The 23,518-nt window shown below is 39.9% G+C and overlaps 1 protein-coding gene across 1 annotated transcript in view; it reads left to right on the top strand.

The window, feature by feature from the left end:
* The window catches only part of LOC141271666 (poly(ADP-ribose) glycohydrolase-like), a 527,289-nt gene that overhangs the window by 42,402 nt on the left and 461,369 nt on the right, over positions 1-23,518 (top strand). Inside the window, exon 6 of the mRNA XM_073681706.1 lies at positions 16,003-16,077. Within this exon, the coding sequence (XP_073537807.1) occupies positions 16,003-16,077 (75 nt within the window). The remainder of the gene's footprint in view (positions 1-16,002; positions 16,078-23,518) is intronic.

Genomic DNA, 23,518 nt, shown 5'->3' on the forward strand with positions numbered 1-23,518 from the left:
CACAACTCTGGAGTTGTTTGAACAAAAAAACAATGGATGGGAACCGAGCAGAGCTGAGTGGCCAAACTGTGGTATTAGACCAAAACTATTGGCTGGGTTAGATGCAGAAAAAAATTATATTCAATTTGCAACCTGATGGAGGTCAGTATAGATGGACTAATAGAACAAGTCCCACACACAGCTAGAAGCCCAAATATTTTTTCAGAGGTAGATGCAGAAAAAAATTGTATTCAGTTTGCAACCTGATGGAGGTCAGTATAGATGGACTAATAGAACAAGTCCTACACACAGCTAGAAGCCCAAATATTTTTTCAGAGGTAGATGCAGAAAAAAAATATATTCAGTTTGCAACCTGATGGAGGTCAGTATAGATGGACTAATAGAGAAAGTCCCACACACTGCTAGAAGGCCAAATATTTTTTCAGAGCTAGATGCAGACAAAAAATTATTTTGAATTTGCAACCTGATGGAGGTCAGTATAGATGGACTAATAGAGAAAGTCCCACACACTGCTAGAAGGCCAAATATTTTTTCAGAGCTAGATGCAGACAAAAAATTATTTTTAATTTGCAACCTGATGGAGGTCAGTATAGATGGACTAATAGAGAAAGTCCCACACACAGCTAGAAGGCCAAATATTTTTTCAGAGCTAGATGCAGATAAAAATTATTTTTAATTTGCAACCTGATGGAGGTCAGTATAGATGGACTAATAGAGAAAGTCCCACACACTGCTAGAAGGCCAAATATTTTTTCAGAGCTAGATGCAGAAAAAAATTATATTCAGTTTGCAACCTGATGGAGGTCAGTATAGATGGACTAATAGAACAAGTCCCACACACAGCTAGAAGCCCAAATATTTTTTCAGAGGTAGATGCAGAAAAAAATTATATTCAGTTTGCAACCTGATGGAGGTCTGTATAGATGGATTAATAGAACAAGTCCCACACACAGCTAGAAGCCCAAATATTTTTTCAGAGGTAGATGCAGAAAAAAATTATATTCAGTTTGCAACCTGATGGAGGTCTGTATAGATGGATTAATAGAACAAGTCCCACACACAGCTAGAAGCCCAATATTTTTTCAGAGGTAGATGCAGAAAAAAAATATATTCAGTTTGCAACCTGATGGAGGTCAGTATAGATGGACTAATAGAGAAAGTCCCACACACTGCTGGAAGGCCAAATATTTTTTCAGAGCTAGATGCAGACAAAAAATTATTTTTAATTTCCAACCTGATGGAGGTCAGTATAGATGGACTAATAGAGAAAGTCCCACACACTGCTAGAAGGCCAAATATTTTTTCAGAGCTAGATGCAGACAAAAAAATATTTTTAATTTGCAACCTGATGGAGGTCAGTATAGATGGACTAATACAGAAATTCCCACACACTGCTAGAAGGCCAAATATTTTTTCAGAGCTAGATGCAGAAAAAAATTATATTCAGTTTGCAACCTGATGGAGGTCAGTATAGATGGACTAATAGCACAAGTCCCACACACAGCTAGAAGGCCAAATATTTTTTCAGAGGTAGATGCAGATAAAAATTATTTTTAATTTGCAGCTTGATGGAGGTCAGTATAGATGGACTAATAGAGAAAGTGCCACACACTGCTAGAAGGCCAAATATTTTTTCAGAGCTAGATGCAGACAAAAAATTATTTTGAATTTGCAACCTGATGGAGGTCAGTATAGATGGACTAATAGAGAAAGTCCCACACACTGCTAGAAGGCCAAATATTTTTTCAGAGCTAGATGCAGACAAAAAATTATTTTGAATTTGCAACCTGATGGAGGTCAGTATAGATGGACTAATAGACCAAGTCCCACACACTGCTAGAAGGCCAAATATTTTTTCAGAGCTAGATGCAGAAAAAAATTATTTTTAATTTGCAACCTGATGGAGGTCAGTATAGATGGACTAATAGAGAAAGTCCCACACACTGCTAGAAGGCCAAATATTTTTTCAGAGCTAGATGCAGAAAAAAATTATATTCAGTTTGCAACCTGATGGAGGTCAGTATAGATGGACTAATAGAACAAGTCCCACACACAGCTAGAAGCCCAAATATTTTTTCAGAGGTAGATGCAGATAAAAATTATTTTTAATTTGCAACCTGATGTAGGTCAGTATAGATGGACTAATAGAGAAAGTCCCACACACTGCTAGAAGGCCAAATATTTTTTCAGAGCTAGATGCAGACAAAAAATTATTTTGAATTTGCAGCGTGATGGAGGTCAGTATAGATGGACTAATAGAACAAGTCCCACACACTGCTAGAAGGCCAAATATTTTTTCAGAGCTAGATGCAGAAAAAAATTATATTCAGTTTGCAACCTGATGGAGGTCAGTATAGATGGACTAATAGAATAAGTCCCACACACTGCTAGAAGCCCAAATATTTTTTCAGAGCTAGATGCAGAAAAAAATTATATTCAATTTGCAACCTGATGGAGGTCAGTATAGATGGACTAATAGAATGATGCTATGCCCAAAAGATTTTACTTCACTAGGTGCAGTAAAAAAATTGGTATTCTATACACAGGTGGTATATCTTGCAACACAGATAGGCTACTCCACTGACTAACACACTCTGCAATAGGCCAAAAAGGATTAGCTTTGCTAGATTCAGCCAAATGCTGTGAAAAAGACTTGCACAGCACTGGCACAGACCTGCCTGGCAAAAACTGATAGGAACTGATGTAACCTAGTCCTGAAAAGGACTGCAATTACAATTAGTCTTTACTCCCACAATCTATCTATTTAAGAGCACAGACCTGCCTGATAAAAGTCGTAGGAAATGCTGTAACCTAGTCCTTAAAAGGACTGCAATCACAACTATTCCCTACTCCCAAGCTATCTGTAGATTTGTGCGAAAATTGGCTTGAAATTAACAAGGTATAGCGCACACAGCAACAGCGGTGCCGTCTAACACGCAGCTGCAGCAGTGAGAAAATGGTGGCGACGGGGAAAATGGCTTGGTCTCATAGGGCAAGGACATGTGACATACACTGCCAATGACACATGCCCTTGCTTGTGTGAAAAAAAGCACTTCGCTCCGTGTGTGCGCTGCTGATAGGCTGACAGATTGCACCTCCCCACTGTAAATGCGGGAAAGAGAAAAAAAAAATGGAGATCTTCATTATTCCTGCAGAGATCCATCCCCTGCCCCTCCCCCCACCCCGCTGTACACTCAAACTGCGTATTAACATTAATTTTCATCATTACTGAGAAAAAATCCAGTTATGATTTTGGTGCACGAACAGTTATCGAACATAACCTCGAACAGCCGAATTTTTCTCAAATCGTTCGTGTTCGCCGAATGGCTCGAACACCGCCCAAAACAGCTCGAATTTGAGATTGGCGAACAGTTCGAGTCGAACAACGCTCATCTCTAGCGGTGAGATTGTCGGTGACGAGTGTTGCTTGCACAGGTCTCGGCATCTGATGTCACATACCCACAATCCCCCGCTCGATGCGTCAAAGCAGGGGGTGGAGCGTGTGACGTCATGGTGATGCGTCTATTGCATTTCTATGAGACTCAATACCACAGAGGAGCACACCATACCACACCCTAGTGGTCTTACTTTAAATTGCAGTTTGTTATTAATCGTAGATGATTAATTCATATATAGCAGACATGCATATTATTGCTGTATTATCATTAAAATCCCTAAATATGTTCAATAAAGCCTATATTAAGACCAATCTATAAAATTATGGAACAAAAAGATGTATGACAATATAATGATGAATGATTATTTGAATTTAGCCTCAAAAGTCATATTTGTGAATATTAAATTACCCTATGCATTAAAATATGATTAATGTACCTGTACAATAAAGGGGTATATATTTATAATGCCAAAAATGTGTGTTAAGACAATGTGGAAAAAATATATATATATATATTTTTTTCCACATTGTCTTAACACACATTTTTGGCATTATAAATATATACCTCTTTATTGTACAGGTATATATATACACAGTACAAACCAAAAGTTTGGACACACCTTCTCATTTAAAGATTTTTCTGTATTTTCATGACTTTGAAAATTGTACATTCACACTGAAGGCATCAAAACTATGAATTAACACATGTGGAATTATATACTTAACAAAAAAGTGTGAAACAAATGAAAATATGTCTTATATTCTAGGTTCTTCAAAGTAGCCACCTTTTGCTTTGATGACTGCTTTGTGAATGTACAATTTTCAAAGTCATAAAAATACAGAAAAATCTTTAAATGAGAAGGTGTGTCCAAACTTTTGGTCAGTGCTGTATATATAAGTATATATATATATATATATATATATATATATATACACACACACTACCGTTTAAAAGTTTGGGGTCACCCAGACAATTTTGTGTTTTCCGCATTGTAGCACACTGAGCTTCCCACTGCAACTTATGCTTCATGTCCATGTGCCGGTTCATGCATGAAGTACTCAAACTATGTATTATTTGGCCTCTACTTAGCTTTTGCTGACAAATGTTACAGATAACACGAGTTGGGTCATCTTTATCGATCTGAAAAAATGCCCAGGCTATGCAAGGCTTAGCACCCATGCGACCTGAAGAGCCACCACAACTTGTGGTGAGAGGCTGAGTTGTGTTTGAGGATGCAGTTGTTGACGTGCTTCCAGTACTACGTCTCTGTCCAGGAAGGCGCAACCTGACCTCGTCGTCACTAGCATCTTCCTCCACCTCCTCTGCTGACCTCATCTCTTGGCTGACTGTGGGTTGACTGTAAGTGGGATCTCCAACCTCATCATCATCACCCTGTGCGTTATCACACCCGTCGTCCTCAGAGCCAACCTGTTCCTGCCCTGACAAAAAACTAAAGTTGTCGCTCCAATCAGGTATTTGAGTCTCATCATCGTCTTCCTCATTGTCTCCACCAACAGGAGTTACAGTTTGGGAATGAGGGTCTACATTATGGTCAGAACCTTCTGCGTCTGGTCCTGGATCCGACTCATAAAGATTCTGGGCATCAGTGCAGATCATTTCCTCGTCTGGATTCACAGAAGCGCTGGAGTCGACCTCTGATTCCCAGGCTATAGTATGAGTAAACAGCTCTGCAGACTCAATCATCTGTTCTACCTCATACTCAGACGGGCAGCTGGAGAATTGGGAGCTGTGAGGAAGCAAGTGCGATTGGGGTGACACCTTTGAGGACTGGAGTATTTGTGATGTTGAAGTTGATGTGGAGGAGAGCCCACTTAAAGGAGCACTTGATATCCGTTGAAGCACCTGCTGTTTTTCTGCCTCATCTGGAATTTGTAGCGATTGGCGTGGCCGTAAGAAAGGGATCTTATCACATTGTCCGCTAAAAGAAGTAGACATTTTAGTTTGGCTGGAAGATGGTCTTTCTTCTGCAGATGTTACTGTTGCTTTAACACCCACCCCACGGACACAACCTTTTTCCCCTTCCCAACACGCCTATTCCCCTTTCCACCAGCAGCAGGCCTTTTTCCACTCATTTTGGTGGTTAACTAATTCACAACTCTGGAGTTGTTTGCACAAAAAAACAATGGATCGCAACCGAGCAGAGCTGAGTGGCCAAACTGTGGTATTAGGCCAAAACTATTGGCTGGGTTAAATGCAGAAAAAAATTATATTCAATTTGCAACCTGATGGAGGTCAGTATAGATGGACTAATAGAACAAGTCCCACACACAGCTAGAAGCCCAAATATTTTTTCAGAGGTAGATGCAGAAAAAAATTGTATTCAGTTTGCAACCTGATGGAGGTCAGTATAGATGGACTAATAGAACAAGTCCTACACACAGCTAGAAGCCCAAATATTTTTTCAGAGGTAGATGCAGAAAAAAAATATATTCAGTTTGCAACCTGATGGAGGTCAGTATAGATGGACTAATAGAGAAAGTCCCACACACTGCTAGAAGGCCAAATATTTTTTCAGAGCTAGATGCAGACAAAAAATTATTTTTAATTTGCAACCTGATGGAGGTCAGTATAGATGGACTAATAGAGAAAGTCCCACACACTGCTAGAAGGCCAAATATTTTTTCAGAGCTAGATGCAGAAAAAAATTATATTCAGTTTGCAACCTGATGGAGGTCAGTATAGATGGACTAATAGAACAAGTCCCACACACAGCTAGAAGGCCAAATATTTTTTCAGAGGTAGATGCAGATAAAAATTATTTTTAATTTGCAGCCTGATGGAGGTCAGTATAGATGGACTAATAGAGAAAGTCCCACACACTGCTAGAAGGCCAAATATTTTTTCAGAGCTAGATGCAGACAAAAAATTAATTTGAATTTGCAACCTGATGGAGGTCAGTATTGATGGACTAATAGAGAAAGTCCCACACACTGCTAGAAGGCCAAATATTTTTTCAGAGCTAGATGCAGACAAAAAATTATTTTTAATTTGCAACCTGATGGAGGTCAGTATAGATGGACTAATAGAGAAAGTCCCACACAATGCTAGAAGGCCAAATATTTTTTCAGAGCTAGATGCAGAAAAAAATTATATTCAGTTTGCAACCTGATGGAGGTCAGTATAGATGGACTAATAGAACAAGTCCCACACACAGCTAGAAGCCCAAATATTTTTTCAGAGGTAGATGCAGAAAAAAATTATATTCAGTTTGCAACCTGATGGAGGTCTGTATAGATGGATTAATAGAACAAGTCCCACACACAGCTAGAAGCCCAAATATTTTTTCAGAGGTAGATGCAGAAAAAAATTATATTCAGTTTGCAACCTGATGGAGGTCTGTGTAGATGGATTAATAGAACAAGTCCCACACACAGCTAGAAGCCCAATATTTTTTCAGAGGTAGATGCAGAAAAAAAATATATTCAGTTTGCAACCTGATGGAGGTCAGTATAGATGGACTAATAGAGAAAGTCCCACACACTGCTAGAAGGCCAAATATTTTTTCAGAGCTAGATGCAGACAAAAAATTATTTTTAATTTGCAACCTGATGGAGGTCAGTATAGATGGACTAATAGAGAAAGTCCCACACACTGCTAGAAGGCCAAATATTTTTCAGAGCTAGATGCAGATATAAATTATTTTTAATTTGCAACCTGATGGAGGTCAGTATAGATGGACTAATAGAGAATGTCCCACACACTGCTAGAAGGCCAAATATTTTTTCAGAGCTAGATGCAGAAAAAAATTATATTCAGTTTGCAACCTGATGGAGGTCAGTATAGATGGACTAATAGAACAAGTCCCACACACAGCTAGAAGCCCACCTATTTTTTCAGAGGTAGATACAGATAAAAATTATTTTGAATTTGCAAACTGATGGAGGTCAGTATAGATGGACTAATAGAGCAAGTCCCACACACTGCTAGAAGGCCAAATATTTTTTCAGAGCTAGATGCAGACAAAAAATTATTTTGAATTTGCAGCGTGATGGAGGTCAGTATAGATGGACTAATAGAGAAAGTCCCACACACTGCTAGAAGCCCAATATTTTTTCAGAGGTAGATGCAGAAAAAAAATATATTCAGTTTGCAACCTGATGGAGGTCACTATAGATGGACTAATAGAGAAAGTCCCACACACTGCTAGAAGGCCAAATATTTTTTCAGAGCTAGATACAGATAAAAATTATTTTTAAATTGCAACCTGATGGAGGTCAGTATAGATGGACTAATAGAGAAAGTCCCACACACTGCTAGAAGGCCAAATATTTTTTCAGAGCTAGACGCAGAAAAAAATTATATTCAGTTTGCAACCTGATGGAGGTCAGTATAGATGGACTAATAGAACAAGTCCCACACACAGCTAGAAGCCCAAATATTTTTTCAGAGGTAGATGCAGAAAAAAATTATATTCAGTTTGCAACCTGATGGAGGTCTGTATAGATGGATTAATAGAACAAGTCCCACACACAGCTAGAAGCCCAAATATTTTTTCAGAGGTAGATGCAGAAAAAAATTATATTCAGTTTGCACCCTGATGGAGGTCTGTATAGATGGATTAATAGAACAAGTCCCACACACAGCTAGAAGCCCAATATTTTTTCAGAGGTAGATGCAGAAAAAAAATATATTCAGTTTGCAACCTGATGGAGGTCAGTATAGATGGACTAATAGAGAAAGTCCCACACACTGCTAGAAGGCCAAATATTTTTTCAGAGCTAGATGCAGACAAAAAATTATTTTTAATTTGCAACCTGATGGAGGTCAGTATAGATGGACTAATACAGAAAGTCCCACACACTGCTAGAAGGCCAAATATTTTTTCAGAGCTAGATGCAGAAAAAAATTATATTCAGTTTGCAACCTGATGGAGGTCAGTATAGATGGACTAATAGAGAAAGTCCCACACACTGCTAGAAGGCCAAATATTTTTTTCAGAGCTAGATGCAGATATAAATTATTTTTAATTTGCAACCTGATGGAGGTCAGTATAGATGGACTAATAGAGAAAGTCCCACACACTGCTAGAAGGCCAAATATTTTTTCAGAGCTAGATGCAGATAAAAATTATTTTTAATTTGCAACCTGATGGAGGTCAGTATAGATGGACTAATAGAGAAAGTCCCACACACTGCTAGAAGGCCAAATATTTTTTCAGAGCTAGATGCAGAAAAAAATTATATTCAGTTTGCAACCTGATGGACGTCAGTATAGATGGACTAATAGAACAAGTCCCACACACAGCTAGAAGCCCAAATATTTTTTCAGAGGTAGATGCAGATAAAAATTATTTTTAATTTGCAACCTGATGGAGGTCAGTATAGATGGACTAATAGAGAAAGTCCCACACACTGCTAGAAGGCCAAATATTTTTTTCAGAGCTAGATGCAGATAAAAATTATTTTTAATTTGCAACCTGATGGAGGTCAGTATAGATGGACTAATAGAGAAAGTCCCACACACTGCTAGAAGGCCAAATATTTTTTCAGAGCTAGATGCAGAAAAAAATTATATTCAGTTTGCAACCTGATGGAGGTCAGTATAGATGGACTAATAGAACAAGTCCCACACACAGCTAGAAGCCCAAATATTTTTTCAGAGGTAGATGCAGATAAAAATTATTTTTAATTTGCAACCTGATGGAGGTCAGTATAGATGGACTAATAGAGAAAGTCCCACACACTGCTAGAAGGCCAAATATTTTTTCAGAGCTAGATGCAGATAAAAATAATTTTTAATTTGCAACCTGATGGAGGTCAGTATAGATGGACTAATAGAGAAAGTCCCACACACTGCTAGAAGGCCAAATATTTTTTCAGAGCTAGATGCAGAAAAAAATTATATTCAGTTTGCAACCTGATGGAGGTCAGTATAGATGGACTAATAGAACAAGTCCCACACACAGCTAGAAGCCCAAATATTTTTTCAGAGGTAGATGCAGATAAAAATTATTTTTAATTTGCAACCTGATGGAGGTCAGTATAGATGGACTAATAGAGAAAGTCCCACACACTGCTAGAAGGCCAAATATTTTTTCAGAGCTAGATGCAGACAAAAAATTATTTTGAATTTGCAGCGTGATGGAGGTCAGTATAGATGGACTAATAGAACAAGTCCCACACACTGCTAGAAGGCCAAATATTTTTGTCAGAGCTAGATGCAGAAAAAAATTATATTCAGTTTGCAACCTGATGGAGGTCAGTATAGATGGACTAATAGAACAAGTCCCACACACTGCTAGAAGCCCAAATATTTTTTCAGAGCTAGATGCAGAAAAAAATTATATTCAGTTTGCAACCTGATGGAGGTCAGTATAGATGGACTAATAGAATGATGCTATGCCCAAAAGATTTTACTTCACTAGGTGCAGTAAAAAAATTGGTATTCTATACACAGGTGGTATATCTTGCAACACAGATAGGCTACTCCACTGACTAACACACTCTGCAATAGGCCAAAAAGGATTAGCTTTGCTAGATTCAGCCAAATGCTGTGAAAAAAACTTGCACAGCACTGGCACAGACCTGCCTGGCAAAAACTGATAGGAACTGATGTAACCTAGTCCTGAAAAGGACTGCAATTACAATTAGTCTTTACTCCCACAATCTATCTATTTAAGAGCACAGACCTGCCTGATAAAAGTCGTAGGAAATGCTGTAACCTAGTCCTTAAAAGGACTGCAATCACAACTATTCCCTACTCCCAAGCTATCTGTAGATTTGTGCGAAAATTGGCTTGAAATTAACAAGGTATAGCGCACACAGCAACAGCGGTGCCGTCTAACACGCAGCTGCAGCAGTGAGAAAATGGTGGCGACGGGGAAAATGGCTTGGTCTTATAGGGCAAGGACATGTGACATACACTGCCAATGACACATGCCCTTGCTTGTGTGAAAAAAGCACTTCGCTCCGTGTGTGCGCTGCTGATAGGCTGACAGATTGCACCTCCCCACTGTAAATGCGGAAAAGAGAAAAAAAAATGGAGATCTTCATTATTCCTGCAGAGATCCATCCCCTGCCCCTCCCCCCACCCCGCTGTACACTCAAACTGCGTATTAACATTAATTTTCATCATTACTGAGAAAAAATCCAGTTATGATTTTGGTGCACGAACAGTTATCGAACATAACCTCGAACAGCCGAATTTTTCTCAAATTGTTCGTGTTCGCCGACCGGCTCGAACACCGCCCAAAACAGCTCGAATTTGAGATTGGCGAACAGTTCGAGTCGAACAACGCTCATCTCTAGCGGTGAGATTGTCGGTGACGAGTGTTGCTTGCACAGGTCTCGGCATCTGATGTCACATACCCACAATCCCCCGCTCGATGCGTCAAAGCAGGGGGTGGAGCGTGTGACATCATGGTGATGCGTCTATTGCATTTCTATGAGACTCAATACCACAGAGGAGCACACCATACCACACCCTAGTGGTCTTACTTTAAATTGCAGTTTGTTATTAATCGTAGATGATTAATTCATATATAGCAGACATGCATATTATTGCTGTATTATCATTAAAATCCCTAAATATGTTCAATAAAGCCTATATTAAGACCAATCTATAAAATTATGGAACAAAAAGATGTATGACAATATAATGATGAATGATTATTTGAATTTAGCCTCAAAAGTCATATTTGTGAATATTAAATTACCCTATGCATTAAAATATGATTAATGTACCTGTACAATAAAGGGGTATATATTTATAATGCCAAAAATGTGTGTTAAGACAATGTGGAAAAAATATATATATATATATTTTTTTTTCCACATTGTCTTAACACACATTTTTGGCATTATAAATATATACCCCTTTATTGAACAGGTATATATATACACAGTACAGACCAAAAGTTTGGACACACCTTCTCATTTAAAGATTTTTCTGTATTTTCATGACTTTGAAAATTGTACATTCACACTGAAGGCATCAAAACTATGAATTAACACATGTGGAATTATATACTTAACAACAAAGTGTGAAACAACTGAAAATATGTCTTATATTCTAGGTTCTTCAAAGTAGCCACCTTTTGCTTTGATGACTGCTTTGTGAATGTACAATTTTCAAAGTCATAAAAATACAGAAAAATCTTTAAATGAGAAGGTGTGTCCAAACTTTTGGTCAGTGCTGTATATATATGTATATGTATATATATATATATATATATATATATATATATATATATATATACACACACACTACCGTTCAAAAGTTTGGGGTCACCCAGACAATTTTGTGTTTTCCATGAAAACTCATACTTTTATTTATCAAATGAGTTGCAAAATGAATAGAAAATATAGTCCAGACATTGACAAGGTTATAAATAATGATTTTTATTAGAAAGAATAATTTTCTCCTTCAAACTTTCCTTTCGTCAAAGAATGCTCCCTTTGCAGCAATTCCAGCATTGCAGACCTTTGGCATTCTAGCTGTTAATTTGCTGAGGTAATCTTGAGAAATTTCCCCCCATGCTTCCTGAAGCCCCTCTCACAAGTTGGATTGGCTTGATGGGCACTTTTTGCGTACCATACGGTCAAGCTGCTCCCACAACAGCTCAATGGGGTTGAGATCTGGTGACTCCGCTGGCCACTCCATTACAGATAGAATACCAGCTGCCTGCTTCTCCCCTAAATAGTTCATGCATAATTTGGAGGTGTGCTTTGGGTCATTGTCCTGTTGTAGGATGAAATTGGCTCCAATCAAGCGTTGTCCACAGGGTATGACATGGCGTTGCAAAATTGAGTGATAGCCTTCCTTATTCAAAATCCCATTTACCTTGTACAAATCTCCCACTTTACCAGCACCAAAGCAACCCCAGACCATCACATTACCTCCACCATGCTTGACAGATGGCGTCAGGCACTCTTCCAGAATCTTTTCAGTTGTTCTGCGTTTCACAAATGTTCTTCTGTGTGATCCAAACACCTCAAACTTTGATTCGCCTGTCCATAAAACTTTTTTCCAATCTTCCTCTGACCAATGTCTGTGTTCTTTTGCCCATAATAATCTTTTCCTTTTATTAGCCAGTCTCAGATATGGCTTTTTCTTTGCCACTTTGCCCTGAAGGCCAGCATCCCGGAGTCGTCAGTTGTCACTGGCATTTTCCGTGTACTATTTAATGAAGCTGCCAGTTGAGGAGCTGTGAGGCGTCGATTTCTCAAACTAGAGACTCTAATGTACTTGTCTTGTTGCTCAGGTGTGCAGCGGGGCCTCCCACTTCTCTTTCTAGTCTGGTTAGAGCCTGTTTGTGCTCTCCTCTGAATGGAGTAGTACACACCTTTGTTGGAAATCTTCAGTTTCTTGGCAATTTCTCACATGGAATAGCCTTCATTTCTAAGAACAAGAATAGACTGTCGAGTTTCACATGAAAGTTCTCTTTTTCTGGCCATTTTGAGAGTTTCATAGAACAAACAAATGTAATGCTCCAGATTCTCAACTACCTCAAAGGAAGGTCAATTTTATAGCTTCTCAAATCAGCCAAACCGTTTTCAGCTCGGCTAACATACTTGTGCAAGGGTTTTCTAAACATCCATTCGTCTTCTTACACAGTTAGCAAACACAATGTACCATTAAAACACTGGGGTGGTGGTTGTTGGAAATGGACCTCTATACACCTATGTAGATATTGCAATAAAAACAAGACATTTGCAGCTAGAATAGTCATTTACCACATTAACAATGTATATAGTGTATTTCTGATTCATTTAATGTTAGCTTCATTGAAAAAAAATGTGCTTTTCTTTCAAAAATAATGAAATTTCTAAATGACCCCAAACTTTTGAACGGTAGTGTATATATACATATAGAATTTTAATTAATAAAATGCAGACATGCTAGAAATAAAACAATGTGAAATAACTATACTCCAATGTATGAGGCACAAAAAATAGCCATCAGTATGTGCTTGGAATGATTTCAGCATTCAATAGGTGAAAAGGCATACATTTATAGTGCCAATTGTTTTATACACTGCTCAAAAAAATAAAGGGAACACTCAAATAACACATCCTAGATCTGAATGAATTAAATATTCTCATTGAATACTTTGTTCTGTACAAAGTTGAATGTGCTGACAACAAAATCACACAAAAATCATCAATGCAAATCAAATTTATTAACCAATAGAGGCCTGGATTTGGAGTCACCCCCAAAATTAAAGTGGAAAAACACACTGCAGGTTGATCCAACTTTGATGTAATGTCCTTAAAACAAGTCAAAATGAGGCTCAGTATTGTATGTGGCCTCCACGTGCCTGTATGACCTCCCTACAATGCCTGGGCATGCTCCTGATGAGGTTGCAGATGGTCTCCTGTGGGATCTCCTCCCCGACCTGGACTAAAGCATCCGCCACCTCCTGGACAGTCTGTGGTGCAACGTGACGTTGGTGGATGGAGCGAGACATGATGTCACAGATGTGCTCAATCGGATTCAGGTCTGGGGAATGGGCGGGCCAGTCCATAGCTTCAATGCCTTCATCTTGCAGGAACTGCTGACACACTCCAGCCACATGAGGTCTGGCATTGTCCTGCATTAGGAGGAACCCAGGGCCAACCGCACCAGCATATGGTCTCACAAGGGGTCTGAGGATCTCATCTTAATACCTAATGGCAGTCAGGCAACCTCTGGTGAGCACATGGAGGGCTGTGTGGCCCTCCAAAGAAATGCCACCCCACACCATTACTGACCCACTGCCAAACCGGTCATGCTGAAGGATGTTGCAGGCAGCAGATCGCTCTCCACGGCGTCTCCAGACTCTGTCACATCTGTCACGTGTGCTCAGTGTAAACCTGCTTTCATCTGTGAAGAGCACAGGGCGCCAGTGGCGACTTTGCCAATCCTGGTGTTCTGAGGCAAATGGCAAGCGTCCTGCACAGTGTTGGGCTGTGAGCACATCCCCCATCTGTGGACGTCGGGCCCTCATACCACCCTCATGGAGTTGGTTTCTAACCGTTTGTGCAGACACATGCACATTTGTGGCCTGCTGGAGGTCATTTTGCAGGGCTCTGGCAGTGCTCCTCCTGTATCTCCTTGCACAAAGGCGGAGGTAGCAGTCCTGCTGCTGGGTTGTTGCCCTCCTACGGCCCCCTCCACGTCTCCTGGTGTACTGGCCTGTCTCCTGGTAGCGCCTCCAGCCTCTGGACACTACGCTGACAGACACAGCAAACCTTCTTGCCACAGCTCGCATTGATGTGCCATCCTGGATGAGCTGCACTACCTGAGCAACGTTTGTAAGTTGTAGAGTCCGTCTCATGCTACCACGATTGTGAAAGCACAACCAACATTCAAAAGTGACCAAAACATCAGCCAGAAAGCATTGGTACTGAGATGTGATCTTTGGTCCCAACCTGCAGAACCACTCCTTTATTGAGTGCGTCTTGATAATTGCCAATAATTTCCATCTATTGTCTATTCCTTTTCCACAACAGCATATGAAATTGATTGTCAATCAGTGTTGCTTCCTAAGTGGACAGTTTGATTTCACAGAAGTTTGATTTACTTGGAGTTATATTCTCCATACTACTGTATATAGTGTAGCCATACACATTTCTCTAATATATAGAGCTTTGTGAAAATAAAGTGCTGATGTGCAAAGCAAAAATGTGAACCAAAAAACAAAATTCAAAATGTGTTGGGGCACAATTTTTTTTAATCATATGAAGTTTGCCAGTGCTGTATGGTGATTGAACACCATGATGTTCCCACCTCCAAGCTTCACTGTTGGTATGGTGTTTTTGGGATGATATGCAGTGTATTATGGCATCCAAAAATTTCAAGTTTGGTCTCATCTGACCAGACTATATTCTCTCAGTACTTTACAGGCTTGTCTAAATGTTGTTGAGCAAATGTTAAACACGCTTGAACATTCTTTTCACTCCTCTGTCTGAAATATTGCGTAGACCACCTGGTCATGGCCAGTTTAAGGTGAAAAACTGTTCTTTCCACTTCTGGATTATGGCCCCAACAATACTCACTGGAACCTTCAGTAGTTTAGAAATTCCTCTGTAACCAATGCCATCAGTATGTTTTGCAACAATAAGGTTGCGAAGGTCTTGAGACAGCTCACTGGTTTTACCCATTATAAGATGTTTGTATGGCACCGTGGCAATCAGACACCTATCAGTTGAACCAGCTGATATTATTTTTCACTAAGTGGCAGGATTGCTTTATAATTACTGATAGATTTCAGCTGGTGTCATGACTTTCCATGTTTCTTTGCACCTTTTTCTTCATGTGTTCAATACTTTTTCTGTCATTTCTCATTATTACACAACTTAATTTATGGACATCTATGGTTTGATTTCTTTGCCTGTGGGGATTGGATGGGTCGTTACTGACATATGTTGAGAATTTGATGTCAATAGCACATTTAGAAATTTGTTTTGTTCAAAAATTGGTGACGTGTTCAATACTCCTTTCACTATATATATATATATATATATATATATATATATATATATATATATATATATATACAGTATATACTGTATCTATAATATATATCTCTATCCAGCAAGGGTCAGTATTCTTCAACATACTTTTAATGTTTTTAAGATTTTGTTTCTTTTGTTCTTTTCAGGAAGCCATTCTGTCATATAATATGTCGTACTCGAAGAAATGGGATTTTACTGCGTTATTTGACTTTTTCACAAAGGTAATCTTTTATTGTAAAGCTTCCAAATCTATTGAAATATTTGCAAATATTGGCTCATTCAGACGTCAGTATCCGAATGCAGTTCAATTCTCATAGACTGCTAGATAGGTAAAGAAAATAGTTTTTTTTTTGTTTTCACATATTAGGAACTCAAGACGCTCGGACCAAACACTGATCAAAATAATCAGATCATTTTTCTTGTGGAAAATATTGATGTCTGAATGAGCACTAATAAGAATATTCCTTAGTATTAGTATTGGGGTGTTCACATGGGTGCACTTTTTTGTAGTGTTGCTGTGTATTCTGGAGTAGGTAGACTCTTTTTAATGTAAGTAAAGATGTAAGTAAGATGTAATGGAAAAGTAACCCATTAATCACTGGTTGTATAATATACTGCTCCTCAGCTTGTCTTTACCGGTGTGTCACAACTGTCACCTTCGCTATTCTCCTGGAATAGTTATTATTTTGGAACTGTGAAAAGAGGACTTCTACTAGTTTTTCTCAGTTATTGTTTTTTTTTAGTTTTTCCTTAGTTTATAATAACACTACTTTTAGACAATAAAAAATTGCACACAACCCTTATGGAAAATCATTATGTGAACTTGCACCTTGACTTACATTGGGCATTATGCAGTCTGTGTGTGGTACTGCAGAGCATGCAGACCAAAATCCTGGCCTTAATTCTCTTGTACTGTATGTATAATTATAAGAATTTTGCATCTGAGCTGTTGCACTTCTCACTTTCCCACTCCTATACAATTACCAAGATGGACATCTATCAGTTCTAATCCTTTTCAGTCCTTTTGGTACTTTGATGAAAGAAAAGACCATTTTTAAGTTGCAATCCTGATTAAAGAAGTTAGTAAATATCCTTTGAGGTAATGACTGTTCTGACAGCTTCACTCTGATCAAGGGGAATGAGTTGATAGACAGCTAAACTCTTTCCTATCGATGCATTTAGACGGACGCAGGGGGTCCTTTACATCTTTTATTGATAGGATCTGTGTAAAACTACAAGAAAAATGAAAGTACTCAGTGCAAAGCGTACAGGACACACACAGCGTAATTACTACTGATGAGTGAGCACTAAAATGCACGTGTACTCATTACTTGGGTCGAGCAAATTGTAATAGATAGAAACAGTGCTGAAATGGCATGGGAATAGCATGGGGAAGAGCCCTGCAAACATTTCTGAAACCCAGGTCGCTGCTGTGAACAATGTCAGAGTATTACACCACTTTTAGGGACTGACAATAAAACATACAAAGACGAAGATAAAATGGATTTTCCTGGAAAATATGTTAAAAAACATTCTTTCCAGGATTATGACTTGTATATAAGGCAAAATACATAACAGAAAAAATACGCTCCTCCACACCTTCGGCTATGTTCACATGTAGTGTTTTTGCTGCAATTTTGCACTTTCATATTGCTTTCAACGTTGAAAAATACATTCACCAGTAAACGTAATTTTAACATTTTACTACCTTATCTGGCCATGTGGTGTGTGAGACATGATCAGACATATCCTGTTTCATTTATGAAGGAGGGACTCTGAAAATCACAAAGCCTATTTTTACAGGGCCTTCAGACGGCCCTCACTATTTGTAGAGGGCCATCAGTCGGCACTTACTATTGTTAGAGGGCCAGCAGCCTATGCTTTGCATAGCCGTATATTGCTGCTGCAATATAATTTATCCATCTGAGGTGGGAAAATTTTCTTTTTCATATTAATACTGTAAAGTTTGAAACTTGCATGTCCAGCAGATGGCCCTCACAATTTATAGAGAGCCAGCTGGTGGCCTCCACTATTTTTAGAGGGCCAGCAGGCATCTTGGGACAGATGAGACCAAAATAGAGCTTTTTTAAGCTGTTTACTGTAAATAGAATGAGGCCTACAAATAAAAGAACACAGTACTTACAGTAAAATATGGTGGAGGTTCAAAGATATTTAGGGTTTGTTTTGCTGCCTCTGGCACTGGGTGCCTTGACTGTGTGCAAGGCATCATGAAATATGTAGATTTTTAAAGCATTTTGGGTCACAATGTAGTGTCCAGTGTCATAATGTCATGGGTGTGTCAGGTGTGACAGACAGTCGCTCTGGAGCCGGCTGCAAAAAGTCACTGCGCTTGGTATTCCAGACTCCTTCTTGATCCTCTCATCTCTTTAGTATTGTTATATCCTTCTTCCTTTAGGACCCAGAAGCTACCTCCACCTTCTGCTGCTGATTCACACACCCTTGCTTGGTAGTTAAAAACTGTTTCTCCAGAGAGGCACAGGTGATAGTGCTCCAATCCAACACAGAGGTACATAGAACTATCAGTTGGCTAGTTTCTTCTCTTGTGCCCTTGGAGGACAGTTGGCGTTATCTCTCTGGTGTCTGCTCAAGCTACATGTATCCCCTTTGTTTGTCTACCTTGTTGTCTTTAGTTTGTAGTGGGGCTTGACTAGTGCTCACCCAGTCCCCTCCCTATCTAGGGCCAAGCTCTAAGGACATTCAGTGCTTAGGTTCCTGCTCGCCGATAGGTGTGGAACAATAGGGTATGTAGGGTGATAATAGGTCTGCCTAGGGGTCTCCACTCTCTCTTTCACTAGTGTTTGGGCTTCCTTCCCCTCTTCCCTTCGTGTTGCACTTAGTCTTTCCCTCACATTGCGTGACACAAAGCTGGATTTACATCCTGGGTCATGGGTCTTCCAGCAGGACAATGACCCCAAACATACGTCAAGAGGCACCCAGAAATGGATGGAAACAAAGCACTGGAGAGTTATGAAGTGGTAATTCCAGCTCCAGTACTACCTCTTACATACAGAAGCTGTAGAGAAACTGCGAATGAGTACAGATCACCATAAAAATGATTACTCGGTCAATGAGTGTATGGAGAGAATCAATCTAGTTATGGACTATGGAAGAGATGTATGCAACCAGAATGAACACTCATTTCCAGCAGATGTTACCTTCTAGCACCTGTTGCTATTCTAAATGCAGCTAACAACGGTATTAATAAAGAATAGAATAGCAGTAGCAAGGAGTATAAGGCAATAATCCCTGGCTGGATGCATGTAATACGCCTAGTGCAATAGCTCACATGAACACGAATTTCAGATAAGAGAGGTAATATTGTAGAATATAGAATACATTTTAACTGGCCCCAAAAGGTTTTTTTGGTACATGGCAGCATCAAACTGTGGAGGAACGCAAGCCAACCTTTCTAAGTGCAGATTATATTAATCATGAATCTGTCAATGTTTTTTGAAAAAGGCAATCAAGTTATAGGCAGTGTAATTTACAGCAGATGTTACCACATAGCACCTGTCCTTATAGTAAATGCATCTAACAGCGGTATCAATAGGTAATACAATATATATATAAAATCTTTTTGGTTTCAGCAGCAAGGAGTATATGGCAATAATCTCTGGCTGGATACGTGTAATACGCTATCCCAATTGTGATAGCTCACCCATACATGAATTGCAGATAAGAGCAGTAATATTGTAGAATATAGAATCGATTTGAATTGGCCTTCCCATTATTAAGGAGTGGGTCTCCTATACTGTTAATGCATATGCAGTAAGTTCAAAGGTTGCCAAAAATTAGGACGCAATCCAATACCCCCTTTGCAGAGAGTGAATAGTGATGAGCGAATATGTTCAAAATCCGATCTCAAAAGTTAAATTCCACACGAATATGGCACATTGGGATTCGTGATCGGAAACGTGAGCAACTTTACTTAAATTCGGGAAAATCGGTAACATTCGGCGAAGAAGCGCGGGAAAATTATTGCTGTGCAATTAGTGTTTTTAATAGTTTCTCTAGCACACTGCTTGTGTATGATGAGCTGGGGGACGTGTTTGATGAGGGGAGGGGCTGGGTAGAACTCAGAAGAGCTCAGAGGAGCGACGCACTTGTAATCTTTTTTTTAATTTTTTTTTTTACCTGTAACTTTAAGTGTGCAAATCGCGGCTAGCCAATCAGAGAGCAGGAAGCGTCCACACTGTCCAGACACAAAGGCTTCTGCCATTGGCTGCTGAAATCACATGTCCTCTCTGTATAAAGAGCGGCCCTGTTCCCTCAGTGCCATTTTATGCATGTCACTGCTCACAAACGCTGCTGCTGACTGTGCTCCTGTGTAAAGAGTGGTTTTAGATAGATGGGCCCTTCTTTGGAGGTTAGATAGTTTAGATAAGTAATCTGCTGTGGGCCTGTGAAATTGACCTTGCAGCACTTTTTTTTTTCTTGTGCAATTACTGAGTTTCAGACAAAAACAGCAGGGCCCATGGCATAGAACTGTGGTGTGCACTGCTTGTATAATGCTCTATGCATCAGTATCCTTTCAATCTATTTTTTTCACTTGCTAATGTGATAGCACAATGTGATACAGCAAGCAAGCCCTAGTAGCCCACCTTTTCATTTTGTGGGGTTAAAATTCAGCTGTATGCAGACTCTGCAGAGCTCCTGAGTGCAGAGCACAAACATTTTTTTTTTCATTTGCTAATGTGATAGCACAATCTATAGTAGCCCACCTTGTCATTTTTTGTGGGTGAAATTCAGCTGTATGCACAGTAAAATAATATATATTTTTTCTGTTGCTAGCCAGAGTCCACAAAATATTTTTTTCAGTCGCAAACATGATACACTCTGCTATAAGTCACCTAGTACTTTAGTGGCAGTGAACTTCAGCTGTTTTCAGAGTAAAAACATATTTTTTCTGTTGCTAGCCAGACTACAAAAAATATTTTTTTTCTATGATAGATTCTGCCATAAGCCACCTAGTCTTTTTGTGGCGGTGAAATTTGGCTGTATGCAGAGTGTTACGCTCGCGCCCGGGCTGACTGGCGTGAGCGTGATTAGTAGTGTTGAGCGATACCTTCCGATATCAGGGAATATCGGATCGGATTGGATCGGGCCGATACCCAAAAAGTATCGGATATCGCCGATTCCGATACTGGAAACCAATGCAAGTCAATGGGACACCAATATCGGAATGAAAATAAACCCTTTTTTTCCTTGTAGGTTAATTCTACATGAAGGAAAACAACTAACAATAATGTAGAATGTATTGGGGGAGGTGGTTGCCCAAACCGATGGGAACAGTACTTACAGTGAAACATGAAAAGCCGGCAATTCAGCAGCGGCATATACCGGTACCCGACAATTTAGAACAGAAAGAATAAAGCTTCACACATAGATTAGATAGATAGAAACATGTCAGTCACATATATAATAAGTACAGTGACAGTGTTAGTTACTGTACTTGTCATTTAGTGTTAAAGGATTTATTTAAAAAAACAATAGTGTTTTCATGCACCGTCTCTTTAAAAAAGCCGGCCGGCAATTCAGCAGCGGTACCCGAATTTCCTGAAATAATTTAAAAAAAATTGACGTGGGGCTTCGCACTATATTTGAGTCCAGCCAGGTACAGCAGGCAGGAACGGGCTGCCCCCAACCACCAACTGCCTATTTGTGCCTGGTTGGACACAACAATACAGGGAAGCCCTTTTTTTCTTAATTATTTCATGAATTTCATGAAATAATTTAAAAAAATAATACGTGGGGCTTCGCCTTATTTTTGTGTCCAGCCAGGTACAACTAGGCAGCTGGGGGCTGGAATCTGCAGCGCAGGGAGGCCCAAGCTTTCTGCCCCCCCCCCTGCAAATTGCAGTCCGCAGCCACCCCGGAAAATGGCGCATCCATAGAAGCGCCATCTTCTGGCGCTGTACCCAACTCATCCAGGGCCCTGGTGCGGTGGCTCACTGGGTAATAAAGGGGTTAGGGCCAGCTTGGTATTATCAGCTGTCCCTAAGCCCGAAATTCATGGGGTCACGCCAATATTAGACATGACCACCATGAATTTCTAGTAAAGTATTTAAAAAGACACAACACCCAGAATAAAGTCCTTTAATTGAAATAAACACACAATTCTTTATTGTTCTAAATTAAACCATACTTACCATCACGCCCATTCCAGCTGAAGCCAACGATCTCCTGCAATAAATGAAAAATAATAAACCAACATCATTCTTACCTTTCGATGGTTCCCAGGACAGCTCCAGCTCTGCTACATCAAGATGACAGGCTGGATCGCAGCAGAAAGCTGCCATCCAGCCTGTCATGCCGCAGGCAGACACTGAGAAGCGCAGGCATGCTTGCGCTCCTCAGTGTCAGGCTGTGACGGCATCCAGATGAGCCGAGTCTCTCACGCTCACAGCATGCGCAGGAGAATTCTCCCACGCTGTCAGTGACGTGCATGAGGTGAGCTGAGTTCATTGTCGGCTCATCTGGATGCCGTCACAGCCTGACACTGAGGAGTGCAAGCATGCCTGCGCTTCTCAGTCTCTGCAGCATGGCAAGCTGGATGGCAGCTTTCAGCTGCGATCCAGCCTGTCATGTGAATGTAGCAGAGCTGGAGCCGTCGTGGGAACCATGGAAAGGTAAGGATGATGTTGCTTTATTATTTTACTTTTATTGCAGGAGATCGTTGGCTTCAGCTGGAATGGCCGTGACGGTAGGTATGGTTTAACTTAGAACAATAAAGAATTGTGTGTTTATTTCAATTAAAGGACTGTATTCTGGGTGTTTGTGTTTTTTTTTAACTTTGACTATGGGGTTAGTAATGGGGGTGTCTTATAGACTCCTCTCTATTACTCACCTGGACTTGATGTCAGCTGGCATTATAAGCTGACATCAACCCCAGCCCTATTACCCCACTGCCACCGCTACAGGGCAGTGGGAAGAGCGAGGCTAAGTGCCAGAATTGGCGCATCCTATGGATGCGCCATTTCTGGGGCGGCTGACGGCTGGTGTTTCTAGCCTGGGAGGGGGCCAATATTCATGCCACCCTTCCTGGGCTATTAATATCAGCCCCCAGCTGTCAGCCTAGCCTTTGCTAGCTATTAAAATAGGGGGGACCCCACTTCATTTTTTTCGGGGTCCCCCATTTTAATAGCTAGTAAAGGCTAGGTATTCAGCTGGGGGCTGATATTAGTAGCCTGGGAAGCTCTGTGGGTATTACCCCCTTCCCAGGCTTCAAACATCTGCCCCAGCCGTCTGCTTAACCTCCGCTAGAGACTAAAATTACAGGGAACCCCACGCCAATTTTTTTTTTAATAAATCCTTTATTTTAACACTAAATGACAAGTACAGTAACCAACACTGTCACTGTACTTATTATATATGTGATTGACATGTTTCTATCTATCTAATCTATGTGTGATGCTCTATCTTTCTGTTCTAAATTGTCGGGTACCGATGCTGAATTGCCGGCCGGCTTTTTTAACGAGACGGTGCATGAAAACACTATTATTTTTTTAAATAAATCCTTTAACACTAAATGACAAGTACAGTAACCAACACTGTCACTGTACTTATTATATATGTGACTGACATGTTTCTATCTAATCTATGTGTGAAGCTCTATTCTTTCTGTTCTAAATTGTCGGGTAC

This window comes from Phyllobates terribilis, unplaced genomic scaffold (assembly GCF_046119375.1).
Source record: "Phyllobates terribilis strain yellow unplaced genomic scaffold, ASM4611937v1 Scaffold_5__5_contigs__length_657084704, whole genome shotgun sequence".
NCBI lineage: Eukaryota > Metazoa > Chordata > Amphibia > Anura > Dendrobatidae > Phyllobates > Phyllobates terribilis.